Raw genomic sequence first — 22865 nt, forward strand, 5'->3', positions numbered from 1 at the left:
ATGTGATATATGATGTAATGTAATTGGAAGAAAAAAATAGAGAAAAAAAAGGTATTCAAAAGTGTCTATACTATTTTGGTATACATCAATCATGAATCATCACATATACTTTAAAAGGTTAAAGTGAAGTTATTATCATTGATTAATGGTTTTGTTTATCATGGACTAATCTAAGCCAACATATTAAAAGGAATTCCTTGTAAATTTATTTCAACACAAGATCATATTGCAAAAATTTATACTAAATATTACCTTTTAAAATAAGCATAAATAGGACCAATCATAGAATTGCCTCATTTTTTTTGTTAAACGGAGGGGCTAAGCCTGGAAGAAACAAGGCTAACTAGGGCCAATCATAGAATTGCCTCTAATTAAAATATCACCGGCTTAAATTGACAATTTCATAATTTATGATACACGTGTATGCACTTGCTTATAAAAAAAATGTGTATGCACTTAATTAATCACAATTCAAATAGTTGATTTTCACTTTAAAAAAATAGTTTATTTTCGATCAATGGTTAAAAGTTAAATCACTCTACTTTACCATCTAGAAAGCACTTCACACTTTTCTTAGGTTCATTCGAGATGATAGTAAGTTTTAAGTTTTAAAAAAATTAAAACATGGTTTTGTTTTTCCATTAGCAGTTTATTTTGTTAGCAGTTGCGAATTAAGGATGAAGAAAGTGGGTCAATCGGATATGATTTGGATCCCCTCATGTGTTAATCTCAAATGATCAACCCTCTCGTATTGCCATGTCATTAATGTGCTTATACTTCATGAAATAAAATTTCATCTCGTTAGATCCTCTTAATTTTATTTTGAATTTTTTTAATAAGCAATTTATTTACAGAGCAAGTTCTTATAAGAGCCAGCCATGTTCTATTCACAACGGCCCAAAATAACAAATTTTCCTTCAGAATTTACAGGCCCACCACTTTGTCGACAATTGGGGATACACCATATAATACAACATCATTTCTAATTTCTATGAACTCATATAGACCATGCTATCCACATAGCCGTAACGGCGTGTTCAAAAAAACTGGATATGGTTAAAACCAAACCATATCCACTTTAAAACCAGTTTTACAATTTGAATTTTTTAACCGAACCAGTTTTGATATCTCAAATCGGTTATAAAACCGGTTTTAAATTTGGATCCGGATTTAACCATTTTTAAACCGGATATGTTTTTAGCCGGTTTAAATCCAGTTTTAAAATATGGATTTAGTTCAGAATCAATTTTTAAAACTAGATTTGATTAAAAAAACCAGATTTAAAACTGGATTTTTAAAGCGCTGAGCCCAACCCTGTAAGGATGATCGTCGTCGAGCTCGTTCTGTGACTGGGCCGGCGAGAAATGCGACTCTGGTCGCGTCACCTCCATCAACCTCCGCTCCAACTCACTCTCCGGAACGCTCCCTCCCTATCTGAACTCGCTCGCTCAACTCAACACGTTCTCTCAGGAAAAACTCCTCACCAGCGCGTTGCCCTCACTCGCCAATCTCACACTGCTTAAAACCGTGTACCTCGACACCAACAACTTCACCTCTGTCATTGACGGTTGCTTCCTCGGTCTCACCAGCTTGCAACAGCTCAGCATGACAAACAACATCAACCTCAAGCCATGGGCGATTCCTTTCGAGTTGACTCAGTCTTCGAATCTCGTTGAAATGGATCTCGGAAACGCAAACCTCGTTGGTTCGTTACCGCACATTTTCAACTCCTTGGTCAGCTTGCAGAGCCTCTGCCTCTCCTACAACAACCTCACCAGTGGGTTGCCTCCATCGTTGTCCGGATTCGGGGTTCAGTTCGTGAAGCTCAACAATCAGAAGGATGGGTTCGTGTTTACGGGTTCGATTGATGTGCTTGGTTCAATGACCCATTTGACCCAGGTGTGGCTCCAGAAGAACCAGTTCACGGGTGCGATTCCTGATCTCACCAACTACACTGGTTTGTTCGATCTGCAGCTCCGGGACAACAAGCTGACCTGTGTGGTTTCGTCTTCGTTGATGGGTCTCTCTAGCTTGAAGAATGTTTCGTTGGACAACAAGCTGACAGAATTTGATTCAAAATCGAAATTACAAATAGGGAAACCTGTTATGAAATAGGAATAGGAACATGGTTAAAAAATAAAAAATTTGAATTTGGTTTTGGTTACGGGTAGACCAGTTTTTTAACCAAATTTAAAAACTGGATATCCAAATTAGTATCCACTTTAAAAAGTGGATAAGTTAAAACCGGATATTTTTGGATATGGTTATGGTTTGGTTATGAATTGGTTAATGAAACCGGATGTTTTGAACAACCCTAGTTAAAAACATGTTGTGTGATTTTTGTTGTGGGAGTTGCGGTTTCCACCCTTTTTTCCCACCGTGATTGCTAGAAGAGGCATCAGGGTAATAAGATGGTTCATCAAAATCCTTGGATTGTGCTTGCAACCATGATCGTCTACGATCCCGTGGTTGCCATCTTTATTAGGCTAACTTCTCCGAGGGTAAGCATGGAACATGCCTGATAAAGTTGACTAAGAGGATTGCTTTGGTGGATCAATGTACTAATTACTTTGTAGGTATCAATGAGGCTGAAGATCAATTGAAAACAAGGTACTGATTGGAGACAGCGACACCGACGTTCTACAATTGATATGAGAGCATCTTGAGGCGTTGACATTCTGTCGAAGCGTTTGGAATGTTTTCAATATGAGTGGTGGAGAACTCTTGCTCGAGATTGACCACACGACGTTTTTGTTGTCCTGAAATATGTCGTTCACAAATCCTAAACCTCTATTGCAGTTAGGGGCGGAGGTAGGAATATGAGAAAGGGAGACTAAAATCTATCAATTTTTTAAAGGATTTTTTACAAACACTTAGTGTGCATAATTATCATGATTTTTCTTAAAACTAATTATTATGATTCTTATCATACCTATTACTAACATGTTTAAATAGTACAGTACATATTTAAATATGAGACTCAAAATCTCAATTAAATACAATAATCATCCCAAAATCTCAATATTAAATATACATTCTAATTTCATTCAAAAATAAAAGAAACAAACCTTGTAACAGATTCACAGTCACCTACCGACCCAAAACATTGCTTTATTTCTCTCAATTCTCAAATCAAAATAAGTAAGAAACAAGCAAACTTTTGTAGCAGAGACAAGCAATCAAATTTATTTTCTTCTCCTCTGTTTATCCCCTAATGCCCCCCTACCGACCCAAAACAGAGAGAAATAAGAACATAATAGGTCAGCAAAATAGAGACTCAGGGGCTGTTACTAAGTGTCTAAGTTCCAATTCGAACAGTTTGGTTGTTGAAGTTTGGAGATGGAAACCCGAAGCAGATGATGGGAGAAGCAAATCTAGAAGAAATGAGCAGATCGAATAACAAAGAGCAGAATGAGTAATAGAGCAGATCGACAAAGGAGCAGCAGCAAGTCGAGCTTCACCGGAAAAGGCCGGCCGTTGCGGTTGGTTGCATGTGTTTTTATCTCTCTGGCCTCTGCTACTATTTGAGAAATTTTAAAAAATCAGGGGTGACTAAGCAGGGGGAAGTCACCCCTGTGCCTCCGCCACTTGCGGTCGAGTTAAGCTCAAGGGTGGTGGTCAAAAGATCACTCGAAATGGTGGAATAAATCCACTAGAGAGTCGTGGAATCAAGGATGGAATAAGTTCTTCTATTTAGATGCAGATGGAAACATAGTTGTCGAAAAAGGAAAAAGAAGAAGTTTGAGAGAAGGATGAAGTTGGGAGACTGACAACTATGGTGTAAGGAGAACAAAGCAGGAAGGTTGTCTATGTGTGTTGGCAGCATGAAGGGAAATGATTCATTGTCCGATTTCATTCCATGATACAATCATAAATACATGAGTACTTGTCATATGACAAATAAGGAAGGTTAAGAATTATATGGAGATACGCATTTAATTACAAGAATATTCTATGGTGGATATTAAGGAATATTCTATCATATTTAACTTCGCATTGTAGTGCTATTAAGCTTAATGTTGATGTCGCGGGGTCTAATATATTCTAGATGGGGAACGGGTGTAGTGTTGTGTGATGAGGATGACAATGTGATTGGAGAGACTGAGAAGAAGGAGATGATTAATCTGGGTGTCCCGGTGGTTGAGGCTCTTGCTATCAAGCTTGGTTTGTCTCTTGCCGTGCGTTGGGGTTTCTAGCATGTAGGTGGAGTCGGATTGTCTCGTACGTGGTGGTGGAGGCTAGGACGAAAGAGTTGTATAGCTCTTAGTTGAGTTTGGTTTTGGGTGATATTGCCAATTTGATTAATAGTTTTTCTTTGATTTCTTTTGTTCATGTCGTTGGAAGGCTAATTATGTGACATATTTTTTGGCCAAGCACTCTCTGTCCCATACGGGTGGAGTTTGGACGGCTAATTTCTCTAGATCTTATATTGTATCTCGTTCACTTTTGAACATTCTGCCTAATCTTTTCTAATATAAGTCCTATATTGACCGGACAAAATACTAGGATCAACTCAGCTAGTTGAGGAAGCCAACGTCATATATAGACTCAATTTCATGTATGTTAAATCGCATATTTAATAATGCACATATATATACAACTGGTTAAACATTGATTTTGACATGTTGTTTTTCCTCAAATACCAAACACAAATTAGAATCTAAAGATGATATGAAAAGTTCTAATTTTATTAGGAGGACAATGACCGCAACACATGGTCACATCAGGATAAACTACTTAGATTGCGTCTTTGAAGTATGAGATGATAGCAAATTGGCTTTTGCCAACTTAGGAAATTGGTTCACGGCATTAGTTGATGTCGAATTTGTAGCTGTTAAGATAATTATTATTTCATTTTGGAATAATTTTTTGTTGAGACAAGGTATGTTTTCACCTTCGGTCTAATCTTATCGTCGCGGGTGTTTGTACTAAACTGTTGACCGATCACAAAATATGATTTATTATCATGGAATGTAATGGGTAAGGTATTCCATTTCTCTTTAACTTGGAAGCACAACCACTCTAGAGAGAATCCTTGGAGTTGTTGTTAAGCAACAGTATCAGAGGTCGAAGATAATCCTGTAAAAGGAGAATGTTTTTCATATTTTTTTTTAAGATTTTGAAGTATTTTAAAAAAAAATTGGTTTGTAGATTTCTTTGAACGTGAATAAATAAATCTATAGCCTAGAGAAATGGGGATCCTAGAACTAAATTACTTGGAATTTTAGTAATTTAGTTGTTGTTTTGCTTGATTCTTTTATGATTATTGGCACGGATTGCCCTAAATATAAATCAAGTAGCTAGTGATTGTTGATTTGGGTGCTTTGGAATTCAGAATTTAGAATTCCAGCACAATGAACACGAAATGGTGGATTGAGTTACATTCATGTTCAGTTAACTGAATTAAAATTCAAACCTACCTTGTCTAACAAACAATCACATTCAATTAAAAGAACCATGTGACAGATCAATCTAGAATTAATTATTTGACTAGTATTACTATTTAGTGCAGTTAGTCCTAACTTTCATTGCCCCTACTCTCGTTGGTTGGTCTAGTGATAGGCAAGCTAAATTCTCGTAAAGGTGAATTATAAGATTAGATTATGAGAAAGTCGTTTATTGGGAAGGCCAGTCACAATTTCCTTGAGAGACTAACAATTATCAAATCTCAATCCATTTACCTTACCATCTATATTTCTAGCCCGAATAACCAAACATTTAATTAAGTTGGTAATTATCTCTATTCATTTACAAATGGCAATTGGGATCTCTAATAATCTTATATTTTCTTTAGGGATTTACTTCTCCAATGCATCCACGCCTAGTAGTAAGGCTGTAAGGGATTGGTTCAACCGACCAACTTGATCGAATGGACTCGATCTGAAGACAGAATGCTGATTAAGTTTAAAGTCGCGAGTGTGTTCGAATTTATTTTGTGCCAACCCGAGTAGATCTTTTCGGGTCTCGTTGTGAAAACATTGACCCGAATCAAACCGAGACACGAACTACCTAGTTGACCTAATTTTTTTTGGACCTGCTCTTGGCAGGGTAAACACTACTTAAGAGTCAAAGATACTTAGTCAGCCCTAATTTCTCTTCCTCCTCCCCCTTTGTGTCATGTGCTTTTGTTGTTTCGAATCGCCATCTATGCATGCGTGCCTTCCTCATCACGGTTCATCATCTCAATCTCCCTGGTCTCGCCATAGTTCGTTGTCTCCGTCAACTACCTCAGGTCTTACCTTCTCGCTACCGCCTACCTCTTGCAATATCGCCTACATAGCCCTACTTTACTACTTCCTCCCGCTTTTGTAGAAGCTCAGAATCAACAAATCCATTCGTCTAAGTTCTAACTTATCATAACTCTGAATTGATATCTTCATCTTGTATTGTTGGCCTCATTTAGTCATTGTTTTCAGATTAGATCATTTCTCTGATTATAAATGCCTCTTCAAGATTGATGGAGTGATTGAGTTTGAGTCTAGTTAATGATTTTTAATATGATGTTTTTTTAATGATACAAATTAAATACTCAATCCAATCAAACCTGATCATGTCCCCGTAGGATAGCTCAAGTGATAGGAGCTATAAGACATATGGGTTGGGTAGGGGGAGGTCTAGTGATTAATTTCCGGCGGGTGCAATTTATCTTTCCGATATAAAAAAAAAGTTCAACCTTTTTTTTGGTACAACGACGAAAAGAAAACAAAAACTAAGGCCTCACAAAGGAGACACCCGACACATCTGCAAGGAGAAGCAAACCCAAGACCGCCACCGGCTGCTCAACCACCACCAATGCTTCACTCTAACTTGCGTCTTGCTTAGCTAAACAGTCTGCACAAGCATTCCCTTCCCTTAAGGTATGATGAAGCTGCACCATCCAAGACCGAGCTATGAGATCCTTAATATCCCAAATCAAAGACGCATATATGTGTTGGATCAGTTCTAGTTTAAGCTTGAAAATGTATAAAATCGATCCAACCTAACCCGTGTTGTTTGATTGATTCGGTTCTTAAACCGACCAACTCAATAGGTAGCAATATAATACTATAATAAACTATATTATTAGTTTATCATGTTAAATTATAAAATAATAATAAATAAGATGAAGACAATTTTTTTAGGATAATAAGAAGACAAGTTGAATGAATATCATATGAGCTTTTGATCATAGGAAACACCGTAAATATTATATAACCGTGGGACAATCAAGAAAGAATAAAATTGATGAATACAAGAAAAAACTATACTAATTCACATTAGGTCAAACCTTTTTAAATATTCATACTGTCTTTTGTTGCCGGTTGGAAAACAGTCCACCCTTTCATGCTGTTATGCTCACAACATAAACAGAAATGCATATAGCATTCTGGATTATTCCTGTTAGGCGACGAATAAAACATGCATTGTTTAGTTAAATTTGTTTGCTTTCGTTCTACCTTCAATACTATTTTTAGAACTAATTTATAAATATATTTCCGAAAATTGATATGTAATACATTATAAAATCGCCAATAAGTTTTGAACTTTTGACCTGATACAAAATCACACAAAGAGTATCAGAAGCCATCAACATACGTGTTTAATGGCAATTTTTGACATTTTATAGCGGTTTTACCTTATTCCCAACTGCTAAAAAATATTTTTTTAAATACTGTGCAGATTGTGACGATCAAATGATCTAAAACCACGCCAATTTCTGTATATCATTAGTGGTTGAGAATCACCATATCTCTATGGAACATTACTGTTATACAAACCTATCACCAGAAGTCCAATACTAGTAGCTTGAGCACAAAATTTTAGCCAAACAAATGAAAAGCTTGAGATAATATTAAACCAATGGCTAATACATAGACGAATTTAGATTCAGCTCTATTTGTTTGGGATTAAAAACATATTTAAGTCTCTTTTTTTCTTTCTTCTTTTCTATAATTTATATTTTCCCTCCCTGTCTCTCTCAAACACATGTATACACCAATTTGTGTCTTTGTTTCCTACCAAATTAGCACAAGTCATCCTAGTAATGAAAGTGTGAGTGTAGACTGAAATTTCAGGACATCACTATAACTTTGTGAGAAGGGTGCTTCTTATGGGTAAGGGAAGGTTGGAATTCTCACGAAGCAAATTCAAAACTTTTGGACTTTGAGCTGTCAATAGGACAACACAAAACCTGTCATCTAATTTCCCTGTAATTATCGTCTCCCTTGTTTGCAACTCCAATCATGTCACTAACAATATGTACAAAAACATAATAAGGCCAAAACAAGTACCCTCCTATAAACACCCCCCACATAGTGCATCAAGTTAAGCTCAATTGAGGGAAAAAAGTGTACTTAATAGGGCTAACAGTGAGAACATCAAAACTCAAGAAATGGCAATGATGACAGAAAATGAAGTTATCTTGGGAATTAGGACCCAGAAGTGCAAGGCAGAAGGTGATCTCCAAGGAGCAAAATCTGTCAAGAGACGTAAGAGAGAGCCTGTTACTGTAATAAACACTGGTGGTGATGATAACAACCAGCAGCAAGTTGGTGAAAATTCTACAACCAACACTTCAAAGAGAAGCTCAAGATTTCGAGGTGTCAGCAGGTCATAAAGAAAAAGTTTCCTTGTTCTGTAGTTTTCAAATTGAATAGGCCTAAGGCACTGCCTGTTTGGATACGGACTTAAGAGCACTTATTACAGTTTATCTACTGAAAAAAGCACTGAATAAGCTCCCATAAGTGATCTTTGGTCCGTGTCTGCACATGCTAGATTGAATAAGCACTGAATAAACTCCAATAAGTTTGCTAATCAAATTTGAAATTTGAACAGACATAGATGGACGGGTCGATTTGAAGCTCACTTGTGGGACAAGCTCTCTTGGAATGTTACACAAAAGAAGAAAGGGAAGCAAGGTAGAGTTCCTTTTCTTATTGGTCTTAGCATCTTATTTATTTTCCCCTCCTTGCTATAGTATACTAACATGTTTTGATGTTCATCCTTTTGGAACATGGGCTGGATTTGCAAATTGGGACACACAGTTTATCTTGGTGAGTTCTTAGTTATGAAAGCCTAGAATTTGGTTTAGTCACTTTGTTATAGCATGTTTGGATCATCTTAATTTTCCTTAGAATCAATTCTGTCATTCAGAAGCTATTCACATAAGCTTCTGCTCAGAGTTGTTTTTGACTTTTGGAATCAATTATAGAAGATGACAAGTCATGTTTCAAATATTACAGGGGCTTATGATGAAGAAGAATCTGCTGCCAGAGCATATGATTTAGCTGCACTTAAGTACTGGGGAACTTCAACTTTCACCAATTTTCCGGTATGATGATTAGTAATTACCTGTGAAATAATGGTTTGTATCTTTGCTAAGATTCTGGGGATATATCTAATGCTTTTTATGCCTTCAACAGATATCAGATTATGAGAAAGAGATACAAATAATGCAGACAATGACCAAAGAGGAGTACTTGGCCACTTTGAGAAGGTAAATACTTGTGATGCTCTTCTACTTTAACATCCAAACATGCCAACATGAGATATTTCAAATAGTAGTGTTTGCCCGTGATAAAGTTGTATAGAATTTCATAACATAGGTCTGGTTCATGAGAACTGATATTTTTTTAAAAATTTTGAAATTAATTTGCAGAAAGAGCAGTGGCTTTTCAAGAGGGGTCTCAAAGTATAGGGGTGTTGCAAGGTGATACTTCTGATGAATACCATAATAATTTGCTTCTGAGTTTTTTCTGATGAAGATGAATCACTAATACTTGGTGAACATTTAGCAGGCACCACCATAATGGTAGATGGGAAGCAAGGATAGGAAGGGTTTTTGGAAACAAATATCTCTACCTTGGCACCTACGGTAAGTTAAATCTCCACAAAGCAATCATTATGGGACTAAAAAGATTTATATCATGTTTGAATCAGTTTTTATTTCCTTTTAAGTTATAATCAATTCTGATACCCAAAAGTTACTCAATGTGTTTTGGATCAGCGTTGTAACAATTGATTTGGGATAAAATTAACTTTGGTAAAATTGATTTGGGTAAAAGTGAGTCGAAATTGAAGTGATTTATTTTTTAATACATTTGTCGAAAAAGTTATATTTGTAGTTATTGTGAAATCCGGTTGTAAAATCTCACAGTTGAACTATGCCCAACGTGAAAGCTACTCTCTCTACTTCTACGCAGAATTGATTTTTGCGACTGCAATCAATTCTCGAAGATGACTCCCCAGCATCTATATTGTCATCTAAGAGTGAATTTACTCAATTAGAATTGATTATAAGGTTCCCCAACGAGAAGCCAAACACATACTCACTGAAGTTTCTGGCCATAATTGAGTTTTCCTTAACAGTTATAAAATGATTTCTAAAGATGCACACACACATAAACACACACCAAAGTAAGATGCAGTAATGCTTATTTCATTCACTAAGCCCTCAATTACATATCTTTTTAATCAATATAGGGACACAAGAGGAAGCTGCTCATGCATATGACATTGCAGCCATTGAGTACAGAGGGATTCATGCTGTAACAAACTTTGATTTGAGCACTTACATAAAATGGTTAAAGCCTGAAACTGGAAGTACCCCAGAAGCAAAACTTCATCCACAGGCACTGCCAGAGTCTCAAACAGTGGCTTCCCCATCTAACTCTAGTCTAATAGAAGAGTCAAAGTCCTTGACCCTTCACAACAGTTTTTTCAGTCCAGATTACCTGAATTCCCTTGAAAAGCAAGAAGCTTTTGAAAGCCAATCCTTCCAATTCTCCAGCAACAAGTCATCTTCTCCCACTGCACTTGGCCTTCTTCTCCGCTCTTCATTATTTAGAGAATTGGTTGAGAAGAACTCAAATGTGTCTGAAAATGAAACTGATGGGGAAGTCACAAAGGAGCAACAGATACAGATAGCTAGTGATGATGAACTGGGTGGAATCTTCTATGATGGCATTGGTGGCATCCCATTTATCTTTGCTCCCAACAGGTTCAACTCAGAATTGCAAGAAAGAGAGCTTAATTCAATATTCTGAACATATTTTTGAAAACAAAAAGAGTTTTATTGATAACATCAAAACTTCAAAAGGCTGTTTGAACAGGAGTACATACACAAGGCTTTCAAGCATAAACCTTAACAAAGAGACCATAAATTGTCCTTATTACATCTACCTTGTTTGGCTTGTACATGAAGAAACTTATTTTATTCTCAAACTGAAATATGCCTACATATAAGACATCCTAGCACAGTCAACCTGTTTGGATGCAAACAAAAGAACACTTATTGGAGCTTATTAATGCATTTGCTAATCGATAAGCTCCAATAATTGTCAATATCAATTGTATAAACTAATTGTAGCCTCCAAAATCAGTTACAATACAATTAACATTTGTTGCGCCGACCTTTATAGATGAGTCACTTTCGATAATAACATTGAAAAATTCAAACTATCACAAAAAAAGCAATGCATGCATAAACTCAGCCAATATGAGCAGAAAATTCTAGCAACTAATCACTCATGTCTGTTATTGAAGCATTGACATGCATTAATTATTTTGATGGTTTTTTTACTGATCAATCAACAATACTAATGTGTTTGGCAAAAGAAGATGGTTAAAATTACTTAGGATCATTTCATTAGGCAATAAAGAGCACACTAACAAGTGGATTGGACACCACATCTTTCACCAAAAACCTTAAAGCATTGAGTGTATGGGTCATCTGATCATCTCAATTATAGAGTGCTCAACGTTATCATTTTCTTCCAATGTGAGACTTACTCACACTTGATATCACAACATAAAAGACAATAGCCACCGAGGGTGTAGATCAAGTGATATGAGGTTACTCAAGCTAAAGCAAAGGTTACCGCTCCAAGTCATTGTGAATGTTGCGTTAAATAAAAGAGGGATATTTTCTGCCCAAATGGGTCCTATTCCACTCGAACAAAATTGCTCGATAGAGGATACATGTGATTTTAAAAAAATTAAAATACTAAGGTGCAATAAGTATAGAGCTGTCTGATAAAAAAAAAACAAAGCCAGTAAAATAGAAAAACAAAGAGCAAAACATTTTGTAACTTCATCTCCAGGAAGAACAGGATGCTGTATCTTCAATCGCTTTCGGTTACAATGGAAACTTTAGCTTACTAATGTAAGTTTTATGGATAGAGAGGATCTAGTTAGCCATAAGAGAAAATTTCAATACCATCTTAAATCTCCCCCTTGTAACAGGTACAGAAACTAAGTGCCAAAAAAGAAAAGTTCACACTTGTATATTCATACTCCCTCCGGTCCTATTTATAAGCATGAAAGAGAAGAAAAATCTTGGTCCTTTTTATAAGAACCAAATGAAAGTTTGAGCTATATTAATTATTTTTTTCCAATGATGCCCTTATTAATTCTAACTTGTAAAATGTGTCTCATTAATTATTCTCTCTCTTTCTCACTTTCCAACACTAATAACAAAGGGTAATTTTGGAAGTTTATTTTGATTCAAGACAAATTTAATGCATTTTATCTAGTTTAACTACATTTCTTAAACTATGTGAGTTTTTTTTTTGTTGCCTAGAGTACTTTGTTGTAATGTCCTCCTTATTCCGTAGATGTTCTGTTTTGCAGTTAGGCATTAATAATGTTTATTGTAAAAATAACAACATATTATAGTAAATAATATTTAATTATTACCAGTTCAACCATGATTTGACAATTGAACCTTGAATTAGTGCCTCGACCGATACAATGATGGTCTGATATTTTAAACATTATTCATATATCACCAAATTACTGAGAAGGGCTCCTTAAATGTGGAGCAAATGATTATTTCAGCCATGAGTGAATGGACTGGGTTCCAAAAGCATAACTTGGCCTAATATGCGATAAACCCTCTAATTGGACCATAATACAAGTCTAAAACCCCAAACCTTATTCGGCCGGAATACAAGCCCAAAGAAAATACAAAATAAAGCCCTAATTTCTATATAGGCCGGAAATACAAGCCCAAAGCAAACAGAGAAAGTACAAGCCCAATACTAGCTTATTTTGGAAATCATGTTTTCAATGATGATTCCAATAAGATTTCAAATGCTGATCTCTTCCTTGCAATGCATGTTTCATAGAAAATATGAAAACATGTTTACAATGCAAGTAGAGGTTTCCTGTTTCCAACTCAAAAGAACTTTTTAAGCCATCTGAGTACCTGTGGAGCGTAACTGCTCCCCAATGCAACTCCAGCAACAAGTCCACCCCCATACCCAATCAGAACTATTTTCCAGTCAAATTCAAAAAGAGATCCTGAATCTTCCTCACCATTAGAGGCAGAAGGAGGAGCAACATGATTCTCACATTTCTTCAACAATTGAGTCCCACACAATCCTTGGTTTCCCTCGAATGAATTGTCTTGGAATGTTGAGAACTGTTTATTTTCTGGTATGCGACCTGAGAGATTGTTAAAGGACACATTAATGAACTCTAGAAAGGTGAGTTCTGTTAATTGTTGAGGGATCGTCCCTGATAAACTGTTGAGAGAAAGGTCCAATACTTCAAGGTTTGAAAGCTTCCCTAATGAAGATGGAATGTTGCCGGTAAACATGTTATTGGACAGGTTGAGCAAGACAAGGCCCTTTAAGTCTCCTACGACATCAGGAATCTCCCTAGAGATTCTGTTGCTGGAAAGATCAATTCCTATGAGGTTGTAATTTTTTTGGAGATTCAGATAATTCCTGGCCACTCCTTTGTTCACCATTGTATATGAATAACTGTAATTTGTATACCAATTTTCATTTCCAAAATGTTGGAAGGCCCAGTTTTGCTCATATTGTAACTGACTCATGTTTGAAGCTTTCATGGATTCCCAATTCAGGATCATTTGTGAAGGTAAACTTCCAGATAGCTTATTGTGAGAAAGATCAATGATATGGAGTTTTGAAAATGAGCATGCTTTGGGGCAACCAATTGGTCCATGCAATTGATTATTAGATAAAGCAATGACTTTCAACCCAGGAAGAGCTCCCAACCAAAATGGAAATGAATCATTGATCTTGTTATAGCCAACACTAAGATACTCTAGCATTGTACAGTTGAGTAATGCCCTTGGCAGCTGACCACGCATATTGTTATAACTTAAATCAATCATTTTCAGGGCACTTCCTGTCATATATGTTTGAGGAATGAGGCCAGACAAGTGGTTTTCTTGTAGCTCCAAGCTTTGTAGAGATTGGCTAAAACTTCCAAGACATGAGGGGATTGTGCCACTTAATTTATTAAACGATAAATCAAGGTTCACTAGATATTTCAAGTTGCATATCAATGGAGATATTTTTCCCGTCAATGAATTGTCAGAAATAATTAATCCCTCAAGACTTATTTTTCTCCACATCCAACTCGGGATTGAATTGACACTGTTGCGTGGCATATAAAGATATGTCAACTGACCCAAGGCTCCGAAAAAAATTGGGAACTCAACCAAATTACATGCAGCCAGACCTAAATATTCAATTGGAGAAAGGGTTGCATTGAAAGATTTATTTCCAGCAATTAATGAAAGTTGGTTGTCAGATAAACTGAGAAAATATAGGTTGTGTAGATTCAGAAACTTGTCAAGCTCTAACTTCCCCTGCAACAAGTTACTGCCCAGATCCAGAAATTCCAGGTTCTCTAGCTTGAATATAGAGGTTGGGATTTCACCTCTAAGATTATTTCCATCAAGCCTCAAGTTAGCAAAATTGGTAAGGTTCATTATCCAAGATGGAACTGCACCAGTTAGATTGGTATGGGCTAGATATAATTGAGATAGCTGGGTGAGATTCACAAAACATGAAGGGATGTCGCTGCCTATATTTATGAAGCCAAGACCCAAATAATTTATTTGAGACAGCTTGCAAATCCATGAGATGGTCTTTGTAGTAAATTCATTGAAACCAAGGTCCAAATATGTGAGTTGTGTGAGATTGCCAAGTGAAGAAGGAATAGACCCAGAAAATTGGCAATTAGAAATTGATAGCCGTTTTAGAGAACTAAGCTTTCCAATGGATGCAGGTAGCGTACCGTAGAAACTTGTGCCAGCAAGTCGTAAAGCGCTAATGAGTGCGCCAGAGTGAAAATCAGGAAATTTACCTCTGAGGTTTTGGTTGTTACCCAGGTCAATTATTCTCAAATTTGGAAGATGAAATATTTCATCCGGAAACTCACCATACAATTCACAATGGAATAGAGAGAGATATTGCAAAGATGTGAGATTTGTGAGTACATCAGGAACAGGAGATGCAATGGTGACAAAATTAAGACGGAGTGTTTCAAGACTTGTTGAGTTTTGAATTAAGCTTCTCAGAGTGGAATTTTTTATTTGCAAAAGATTGATTTGATCTTCAGAATAAAATCCCATGTAGCAGCGTAGATCAAGAGACAGTAGCTTTGACAAATGTGAAACTTCTTGGGGGACTTCACCAGAAAAGCTAGTTAAGGAAAGATTCAAATGTGTAAGCTTTGAAAACTCACCTATCCTGGATGGGATTTGAGAGTAATTGAAGTCATTATCAGCAAGATCCAGAATTTGAAGCTGTGCGAGATTGAAAAGACTGCTATTGGAGTCCAAATAGCCATAGAGCTGGCTACTGCTGAGATCAATGCCAATCACATGACCTGTGTGCTCATCACATTGAATGCCATCCCATGATGAACAACAATCAGTGCTAGCATTCCAAGATGCCACTTTAGGATAACTTAAAGGATTTTCAGAAGCAAGCTTACTAATGACAAAGCCTTCCTTAAACTGCAACAAGGCATGGCTATCATCTTCATGACAGGGCATTGGCTGAATGAAAGGAACACAGTTAGTAACTGTGAGAGAGAAGAGAGAATAAAGGAACAGAAGTTGAAGTGATAAATCAAGAGACCACATAAACCCCATTGTATAATTTATAGTTTAAGCAGGAACTTTCTGGTACAAAAAATAAGCCACACTAGGGGGGTTTTATACTAGAGGAATCCAGTGCTTATACTACGATATCAATTCACAAAGAAATGAAAATGTTTTCTAGTGAACATCATCATCAAAGACAGTGAAGTGACGTGCGTTTTGGGTAAGAACATTTCTGGTGGCGGCCTATAAGGGTGATGCTAATTTGATCATCATCTCCATAAACTTCAAGAAATTATTCTACAATTTTATGGGTCTTTCTAATTATTTCCATGGAAAATAAGACACAAGGTAGCTTTCTTCATTATCATCCTCAGACTCCTCTATCTACTTTTAGGTTTTGGATTGTTTCTATTTTTCTACATTTGTCTTTATTATTTGACTCCGCAATTTTGATCCTTTAATGGTCTAGTTGTATTTCTTACATATGATTATCATATGCTTACAATAACTTGCTGGGGAAAAAAGGCTCTTGTCTTATAGTACTGAATTACTGAATCATTGGCTGTTATTGTTGATCTTGAAATTGTGTACTTCAATTTATTATATGTATTTTATGTTTTTTTATTTAATTAACTAAAACGATTTATTTACAAGTTTTGTTCATTATCATCCACAGGCTTCTCTATCTACTTTTAATTTTTGGATTGTTTATATTTTTCTACATTTGTCTCTACTATTTGACCCTGCAATTTTGATCCTTTGATGGTCTAGTTACATATCACTACATATTGATCTTAATTTAATTTGGTGGCCAATACGAAACAAGATGTAATTGATGATTCATCATAGTGAGGATTCCTCCATTGCTATTTGCTAACGTGCATTTTGGGCAAGGACGATATACATGTCTATTTCTAACGTTGGCCTTACGGAAGACTTGACTTGAAGCCTTGGAAGTTGGAACCTTGTCTCTTTAGTAGACCCTGAAATTTTGTGTACTTAATTTTTTCAAATAAGTATTTTATGTGGCCAATACAATACGTGCAATGTCCATTTGATGCTTTATCTTATAGTATGTTTTCCTTCAATGTCATCCCCAAACTCTTCTTTCCATTCTTATTTATGGATAATTTCTATTTTTGAATGCACTTATCTCTATCATTTTGACTTCGCAATTTTAATTCTATAATTTTCTTATTATATATTTATGAACATATATAACTTTAACCGTGTATTTTAGGTAAGAATTTCGACCTAACTTGATATCTCGCTCATTCAGGAACGATTAGTTTTAAGAGATCCAATTTTCTTTCCTACATTGGATGGAGAAATCAAGCATTTTGTTAATAAGTTATAGCTAAAACGCGTCGACACCTCTAACAATTTCCACCTCTAACAATTTCATCACCAGCATGTATGTATGAAACACATGCAAGTGTGTGATTATAATCGCGTATTTTGGGAGCTTCAAGTAGTAGCTCTTGGCATGTCAGATACAATTTTGAGATCCTCAGAAGCTAAACCAAACAAAGCTTATTGCAAAAAGCTTATTGCAAAAAGAACAACATACAAATTCAATATCAAAGTTTATTGCAAAAAGAACAACATACAAATTCAATATAGCTTCTTTAGAATCAGAACATATCTCAATAAATTTGACTATGAATATCTCCCTTGTAAATTACAGAAGATTTAACCAGCACAAGATTACTTATTTTTATCACAGTCCTCTAAACAGTGACTGTCTAGACTCTACGAATCGGCAACTCTGACTCCAGAAAGCAGAGAGTGTACCAACAATTTGTCCAAACCAACATAAGGACTATAAAAATGAGTAATCCAACTAAAATATGAAGACAACACTGTCATGAACTCTGGACTTCTGATTCTGAGCCACACATTCTGAAATCCACATTAGGTTCCTGATCTCCTGTTCCCTTAACCTCATATACGCGAAGAACACAGCATAGTGAAACTGCAATATATGAAGAATAATGAGTCTTCCATTTATTCCACTGGTAAGAAAGATCCAGCAACCAATAAAAAGTTTAAGTGATTCCTATCGAGGTAAAAAATTAAGAAATTCAGAACTGTAGAATATAGACCTGTTGCTCAAACGCCAAGCAGAGCCTCTTCACCTCCTCCTCATAGAATGCCTTGTCAAGCATCTGGCTCTCTCCATATGATAACTTGGCAAAAATAGATTGATAGGGAGGGTATTTTTCCATAACAGCACGAACCTGCATGAGCAATCACATAAGATGCAAGGCCTGAGAAGCAGTGTTAAAAGAAATCAACTAGAAATAAGTGGATACTGCAGGCGGCTATGATGATTGATTGACAATATCAACGAAAAAGGATAATGAACAAGATCGCCTGAGAATCAATAGCCAAAACCATGTAAATACAAATGAAATGAAATAAAATGCAATCAAATTTATATGCCTCTGAAAATAGAACATAAAAAAGCTTGAAAGTGACAGCTCAAAAGAAAACGGTTAGTACTTGTCAGGTATTCATGAGACATTACCCAAACAATGCTAAGAGTATGTTTGGTTTTCCATCCATTGGCACATTCAATCACATTTTGTTTCTTGAAATGCCAAATTGCTAATTCAAATGTGCTTTATGTGAATGGAGGTGGAGAGGTGAATTAAGTAAATGTGCTTTCACGTTTTTATTAATAGTAAAACAAATACAATCTAATAAGTCATGCGACAATGCTTGGATTCAAGACCAGAAAAATAACACAATGGTTGAAAATAACACTGACTTGGCTATTGATAAAGACAAATCAATCACTCCGAAAACACAATCTAGCAGGTCCCAAGAAACATACAAATTGAAAGAAGGTAAACGCCGATATTATCCACCAACTGACAACCTAAAACATCACTCAACGGAGATGCAAATCATACCTGATCAACATCCTCACAGACAGCAAGTTCCTCGTGACCATAGGGGTAACTGTTTAAAATAAGTCAGTTGTTACTAAAAGAAGCATACCAAAGCAGTATATAAATATTCTTAATTAAAATAACAAAGAAGTATAAATATTAGCTAAGAGATAAGAGCTTACAGCAAACCAAAGTTAGAGTACAATTTTCTACGATCATCTCTGGTAAGCTCAGTACCAATGCTGCACAAAGTGGAAACCAGGGGTGCTAGTTATGCAGGTACCAAGATAAACAAAAAGGTTATAAAAAGCCTTCTTAGTACTAACCTATTTATGCTAATATTCACAGCCCTTCTATCAGCCTCAAAAGCTAGAAGGTCAGACATAATCTCAGCAGTGGCACCACCGAGTTTCTGTTTAAGAATAACATTGAAATTAACAAACATGGGGGGGGCAAGAAAATAGACATAATATACTGTAGAAACAAGGCCTTAAGAACCTTCACCTGACAAAATCTGTAAAAATCTTCAAGGTATGCCTTGTAAAGTGTGTTCCTCATTATTTCAATGTTCATATCATCCAAGTCCTAGCAAAGTAAAAAATATAACAGCAATTAAATCAAATCAGCAGAAATCCAGTTTCAGAGAAGAATTGTGTGCACATTCTAAAGAAATAAGCAAGAAATCGAAATATATAAAGCTAAATCGGTGAAACTAAACAGCAACAGTCATACGTATACACACAACAACAACAACAACAACAACCAAGAAGTTCCCATTAGTCAGCTACATGATCTTGAAACATCATAAAGTTCTGTTATGTATTAATTTTAAGATTTAAAGATAGGTCATTACCTCCAAATCTTTCTTAATGTTTTGCCTTATAGTTCTTTTTGTCTCCCTCTACCTCTAGCTAAGGCTCCTAACCAGCACATCTATTGGCCTTCTCATGACATGTCCAAACCCCTTAAGGCAAGAATCTACCATCTTTTAATAGCAGCTACACCAAATTCTTTTCTAATACTCCCTCCGTTCCACAAGGATTGTTGTTTAAGGTTGTGGTACAAAGAGTAAGATGACAATTATTGATAGTATAATGTTACTAAAGTACCCTTAATTAATTTTACTAGTATCATGTGCAGTTATTAAATTCTACTTGGATAGAGAAGAATGTAATTGATAGAAAAGAGTTGTGGTTGGTTAATATGAAAGGTGACAAGTGAGAGAAAATTTATTAAATGAGGGTATAGGTGAGAAAAATTATCAAAAAATGCATTGGCTTTCTAAAACAACAAACGTTTTGGAATATTGAAAGAATGCCCAAAACAACAATCTTTCTAGAACGGAGGGAATAATTGTATTCCTAAACCTATTCTTCTAGTGTATCCACAGTTCCACACTAACAGTTAGTTGCCTTTTATGTTTTGACATTTTTATAATACAACATCTTAGAACTTACTTTTTTCTCACTATAATATGTTGGATAAAAATTAGGAAATGTATATATAGATAATTTCCAGTTTCTGTAATTTTAAATTTGTAATACCATCCTAAATCATTTAACAATTCATCAAACAGACTGACTAAACAAAATAGAGGGAGAAAAATAGTCAGAGAAGACCATTTACCTCTGATGTAATGCATTCAGAGAAATATGGAGCCAAAGGAGTGTCAACAAGAACCAGCCTGTACAGCTCCCGCATATTCTGAGCAACTGCCAGAGTAGCAATACTGAGGAGAACCCCAAAAAGAAGAAGTAAAATTAAAATTCTTCATGCTTACAGTACATATATATTGAAAACTTGGAGGAAATTACCATACCTGTCAAACATGCCTAGTGGATGGCACTTTTCTAGTAGCTCTTGAACATCTCTCTCATGCAAGGTTCCAGTAACGATCAATACAACATTGTCTATCATGTGACCATATCTGCATAGTTATAACAGAAAATATACTGATTTCAGATTTACACCTTTTTCCGGTATATCCCCTTCAAAATGAAAGGCCTACAAAATCTCATCTACTATTGAATTCAACTTCACATGAGACATAGTTATTGGCTGTAGTTGTAGGCTGAGTTGCTTACAATTACAGTACCTAAGCCTTGAATGCTATAGCACCATGTAAGTTTAATGTTAATGAGATATTGTTTAAAATTTCATCACTTTAGCCCACACTAGTACATATCCTCATTATGCAGCTGACATTGACAGGGTAAATCAGTAAATGCACTAAGAGAACAAACAGAAAAGTCAAGTACACATACGTGATGTATTCTAAAAAAGTTGACAGGGGCTCTGTGGCTTGGCATAGCATGTGCTTGTAATCATCAACCAGCTTTAGAGTACATTTCTCCACAATTGTGGTGGTATGCAATGGAGAAGGTTCTGCAACAGGTAATTCATGGCCCGTCAAGCATATATCAATAATATTGAAGAACTAGACAAATGGATCCAATCTATCCTTTAAAACATTTTTAAAAATAGATAATTGAATCTAAAATAATTTACATCAAGCAGTAACAGAATGTGAAATATAAATTCTCTAAAATCTCCATCCAACAAAGAGAACTGAAAAAACCAGCAGTAACATTTCCTCAAAAAGATGACTTTCAGATAAAATTATAATGCAATAAACCAGATCTCAGTGAGGTTCACAATCAAAGTATCATGAAACTATGAAACTAATATCCCATATACCAGAAGAATGCTCTGTCCACACACATAAAATTTTCCTCCAAGGGATTATGTCATTTAAATTCAACATAGAATCATCCATCACTAAGCCAAACTAGAGCGACAATCGAAATTGGAATCTAAACTAACAATAATTATTAAAAAAAAAGTATATCTTTCAGTGACACCCAAGTACTAAATTTGCTCAAACCACAAAACATCTAGTTCTGAAAATTCTGAGAATTATTTCTCTGGCCATTTCCACTTCAAACCAACACAAATATCACGATTACTATAAACATAATTAAGCAAAGCTATTATTAACAATTGATTGAGATTATTGATCGATGACACTCACTAGAAATTAAAAATAAATTCAGATTATGTGTTTTCATGATACCCTAGTACTTGATTCAGTCACAACACACAGCATCTGGATCTAAAATATCGCGATTTCAATAATTAATCATGAAAATTGAAACAATCAATGTTAATCGAATCAATTGGGATTGATGATCGATGAGAAACTGTGGGGAATTCGAAAGGAAACGCACCGTTTTGGAGATAGGGGCCGTACTCGGTGGCGGAGAGGTGCATCTTGATGTCGTCAAGGGATTCGCATTGGCAGAGGTTGTTGTAGTCGGCGGTGGTGAGCAAACCGGCGCGGTGGCCCCTGACGATGGCCTCAAGGTAACCGCCATGGATGTTGAAGGTGAGAGCTTCGAATCCGTACATTTTGGGGGTGTCGGATCTCGATCTCGATCTCGATCTCGATGGGTTGATCTAGAAGAAGAAAAAGAAGAAGCACCTCCTACGGGGGAAAATCTGCACCACGAGGAGGAGAGGGAGAGGGAGAAAAAGAGAGAAGAGTTGTCACTTATCAACAATAATGAGGAACAATAAATAAATATTGGAAATTATATGGTTGAAAAAAAAAATTAGTATATTATTTTAGGCTTAATTCCACTTTGGGCCCTGATGTTGGATGTTTCAGAAATGAGCTATCGGGGCCCCCCGTGTTTAAACGTAGTGGTCAGGCACCCCAACGTTTCAAAAACGTGCGATCCAGCTCCTTCTGTTAAGCTCCGTTAGTTGACCAAACGGAGACCCTTTCATTAATTGACGTGGATTTTCTCTCACTCTCTTCTCTCTCTCTCTCCCTCACGCGTTCACTCACTCATGCTCTCCCTCAACCTCTCGACTCTTTCTTTCTTCCTCTCCAAGACCCATTTTCTTCTTCTTCTGATTATTTTCCCTAAGGTTGCAGCACTACCAACACCTTCTTCTCCTCCTGATGACAACCACCACCGCCTGGTCACTCTCCTTCCAGAGGCTACACCATCACCACCGTTCCTGTCCTGATCTTTCTCTTCTTCTCCTTCCATGTGCAAACCACCCTGGCATCACCCAAGCTAGCCACCACCGCCAGCAGCCACGATGACGCAGCC

General features: G+C 36.2%; 3 protein-coding genes across 3 annotated transcripts; 1 reads left to right on the plus strand and 2 right to left on the minus strand.

The window, feature by feature from the left end:
* Nucleotides 1-8325: 8325 nt before the first annotated feature.
* On the plus strand, nucleotides 8326-11024 carry LOC130715237 (AP2-like ethylene-responsive transcription factor At1g16060). Its single transcript, XM_057565318.1, has 7 exons — nucleotides 8326-8589; nucleotides 8815-8897; nucleotides 9222-9310; nucleotides 9402-9475; nucleotides 9638-9688; nucleotides 9777-9853; nucleotides 10462-11024. Exons 1-7 carry the CDS (start codon nucleotides 8372-8374, stop codon nucleotides 11022-11024), a joined length of 1155 nt encoding a protein of 384 aa, XP_057421301.1. The 5' UTR covers nucleotides 8326-8371.
* Nucleotides 11025-12738: 1714 nt separating this feature from the next.
* On the minus strand, nucleotides 12739-15935 carry LOC130728476 (receptor-like protein Cf-9). Its single transcript, XM_057579970.1, has one exon. It carries the CDS (start codon nucleotides 15893-15895, stop codon nucleotides 13157-13159), a length of 2739 nt encoding a protein of 912 aa, XP_057435953.1. The 5' UTR covers nucleotides 15896-15935; the 3' UTR covers nucleotides 12739-13156.
* Nucleotides 15936-17414: 1479 nt separating this feature from the next.
* LOC130728478 (V-type proton ATPase subunit d2) lies at nucleotides 17415-22305 on the minus strand. The gene is made up of 10 exons (XM_057579971.1): nucleotides 21972-22305; nucleotides 21009-21129; nucleotides 20564-20671; nucleotides 20371-20473; nucleotides 19249-19329; nucleotides 19071-19156; nucleotides 18927-18986; nucleotides 18766-18814; nucleotides 17953-18087; nucleotides 17415-17822 (listed from the first exon to the last, which is right to left on the minus strand). The coding sequence occupies exons 1-10, from the start codon at nucleotides 22150-22152 to the stop codon at nucleotides 17691-17693; spliced, it is 1056 nt and encodes a 351-aa protein (XP_057435954.1). The 5' UTR covers nucleotides 22153-22305; the 3' UTR covers nucleotides 17415-17690.
* Nucleotides 22306-22865: the final 560 nt, after the last annotated feature.

The sequence above is a fragment of the Lotus japonicus genome, chromosome 1 (assembly GCF_012489685.1).
Source record: "Lotus japonicus ecotype B-129 chromosome 1, LjGifu_v1.2".
NCBI lineage: Eukaryota > Viridiplantae > Streptophyta > Magnoliopsida > Fabales > Fabaceae > Lotus > Lotus japonicus.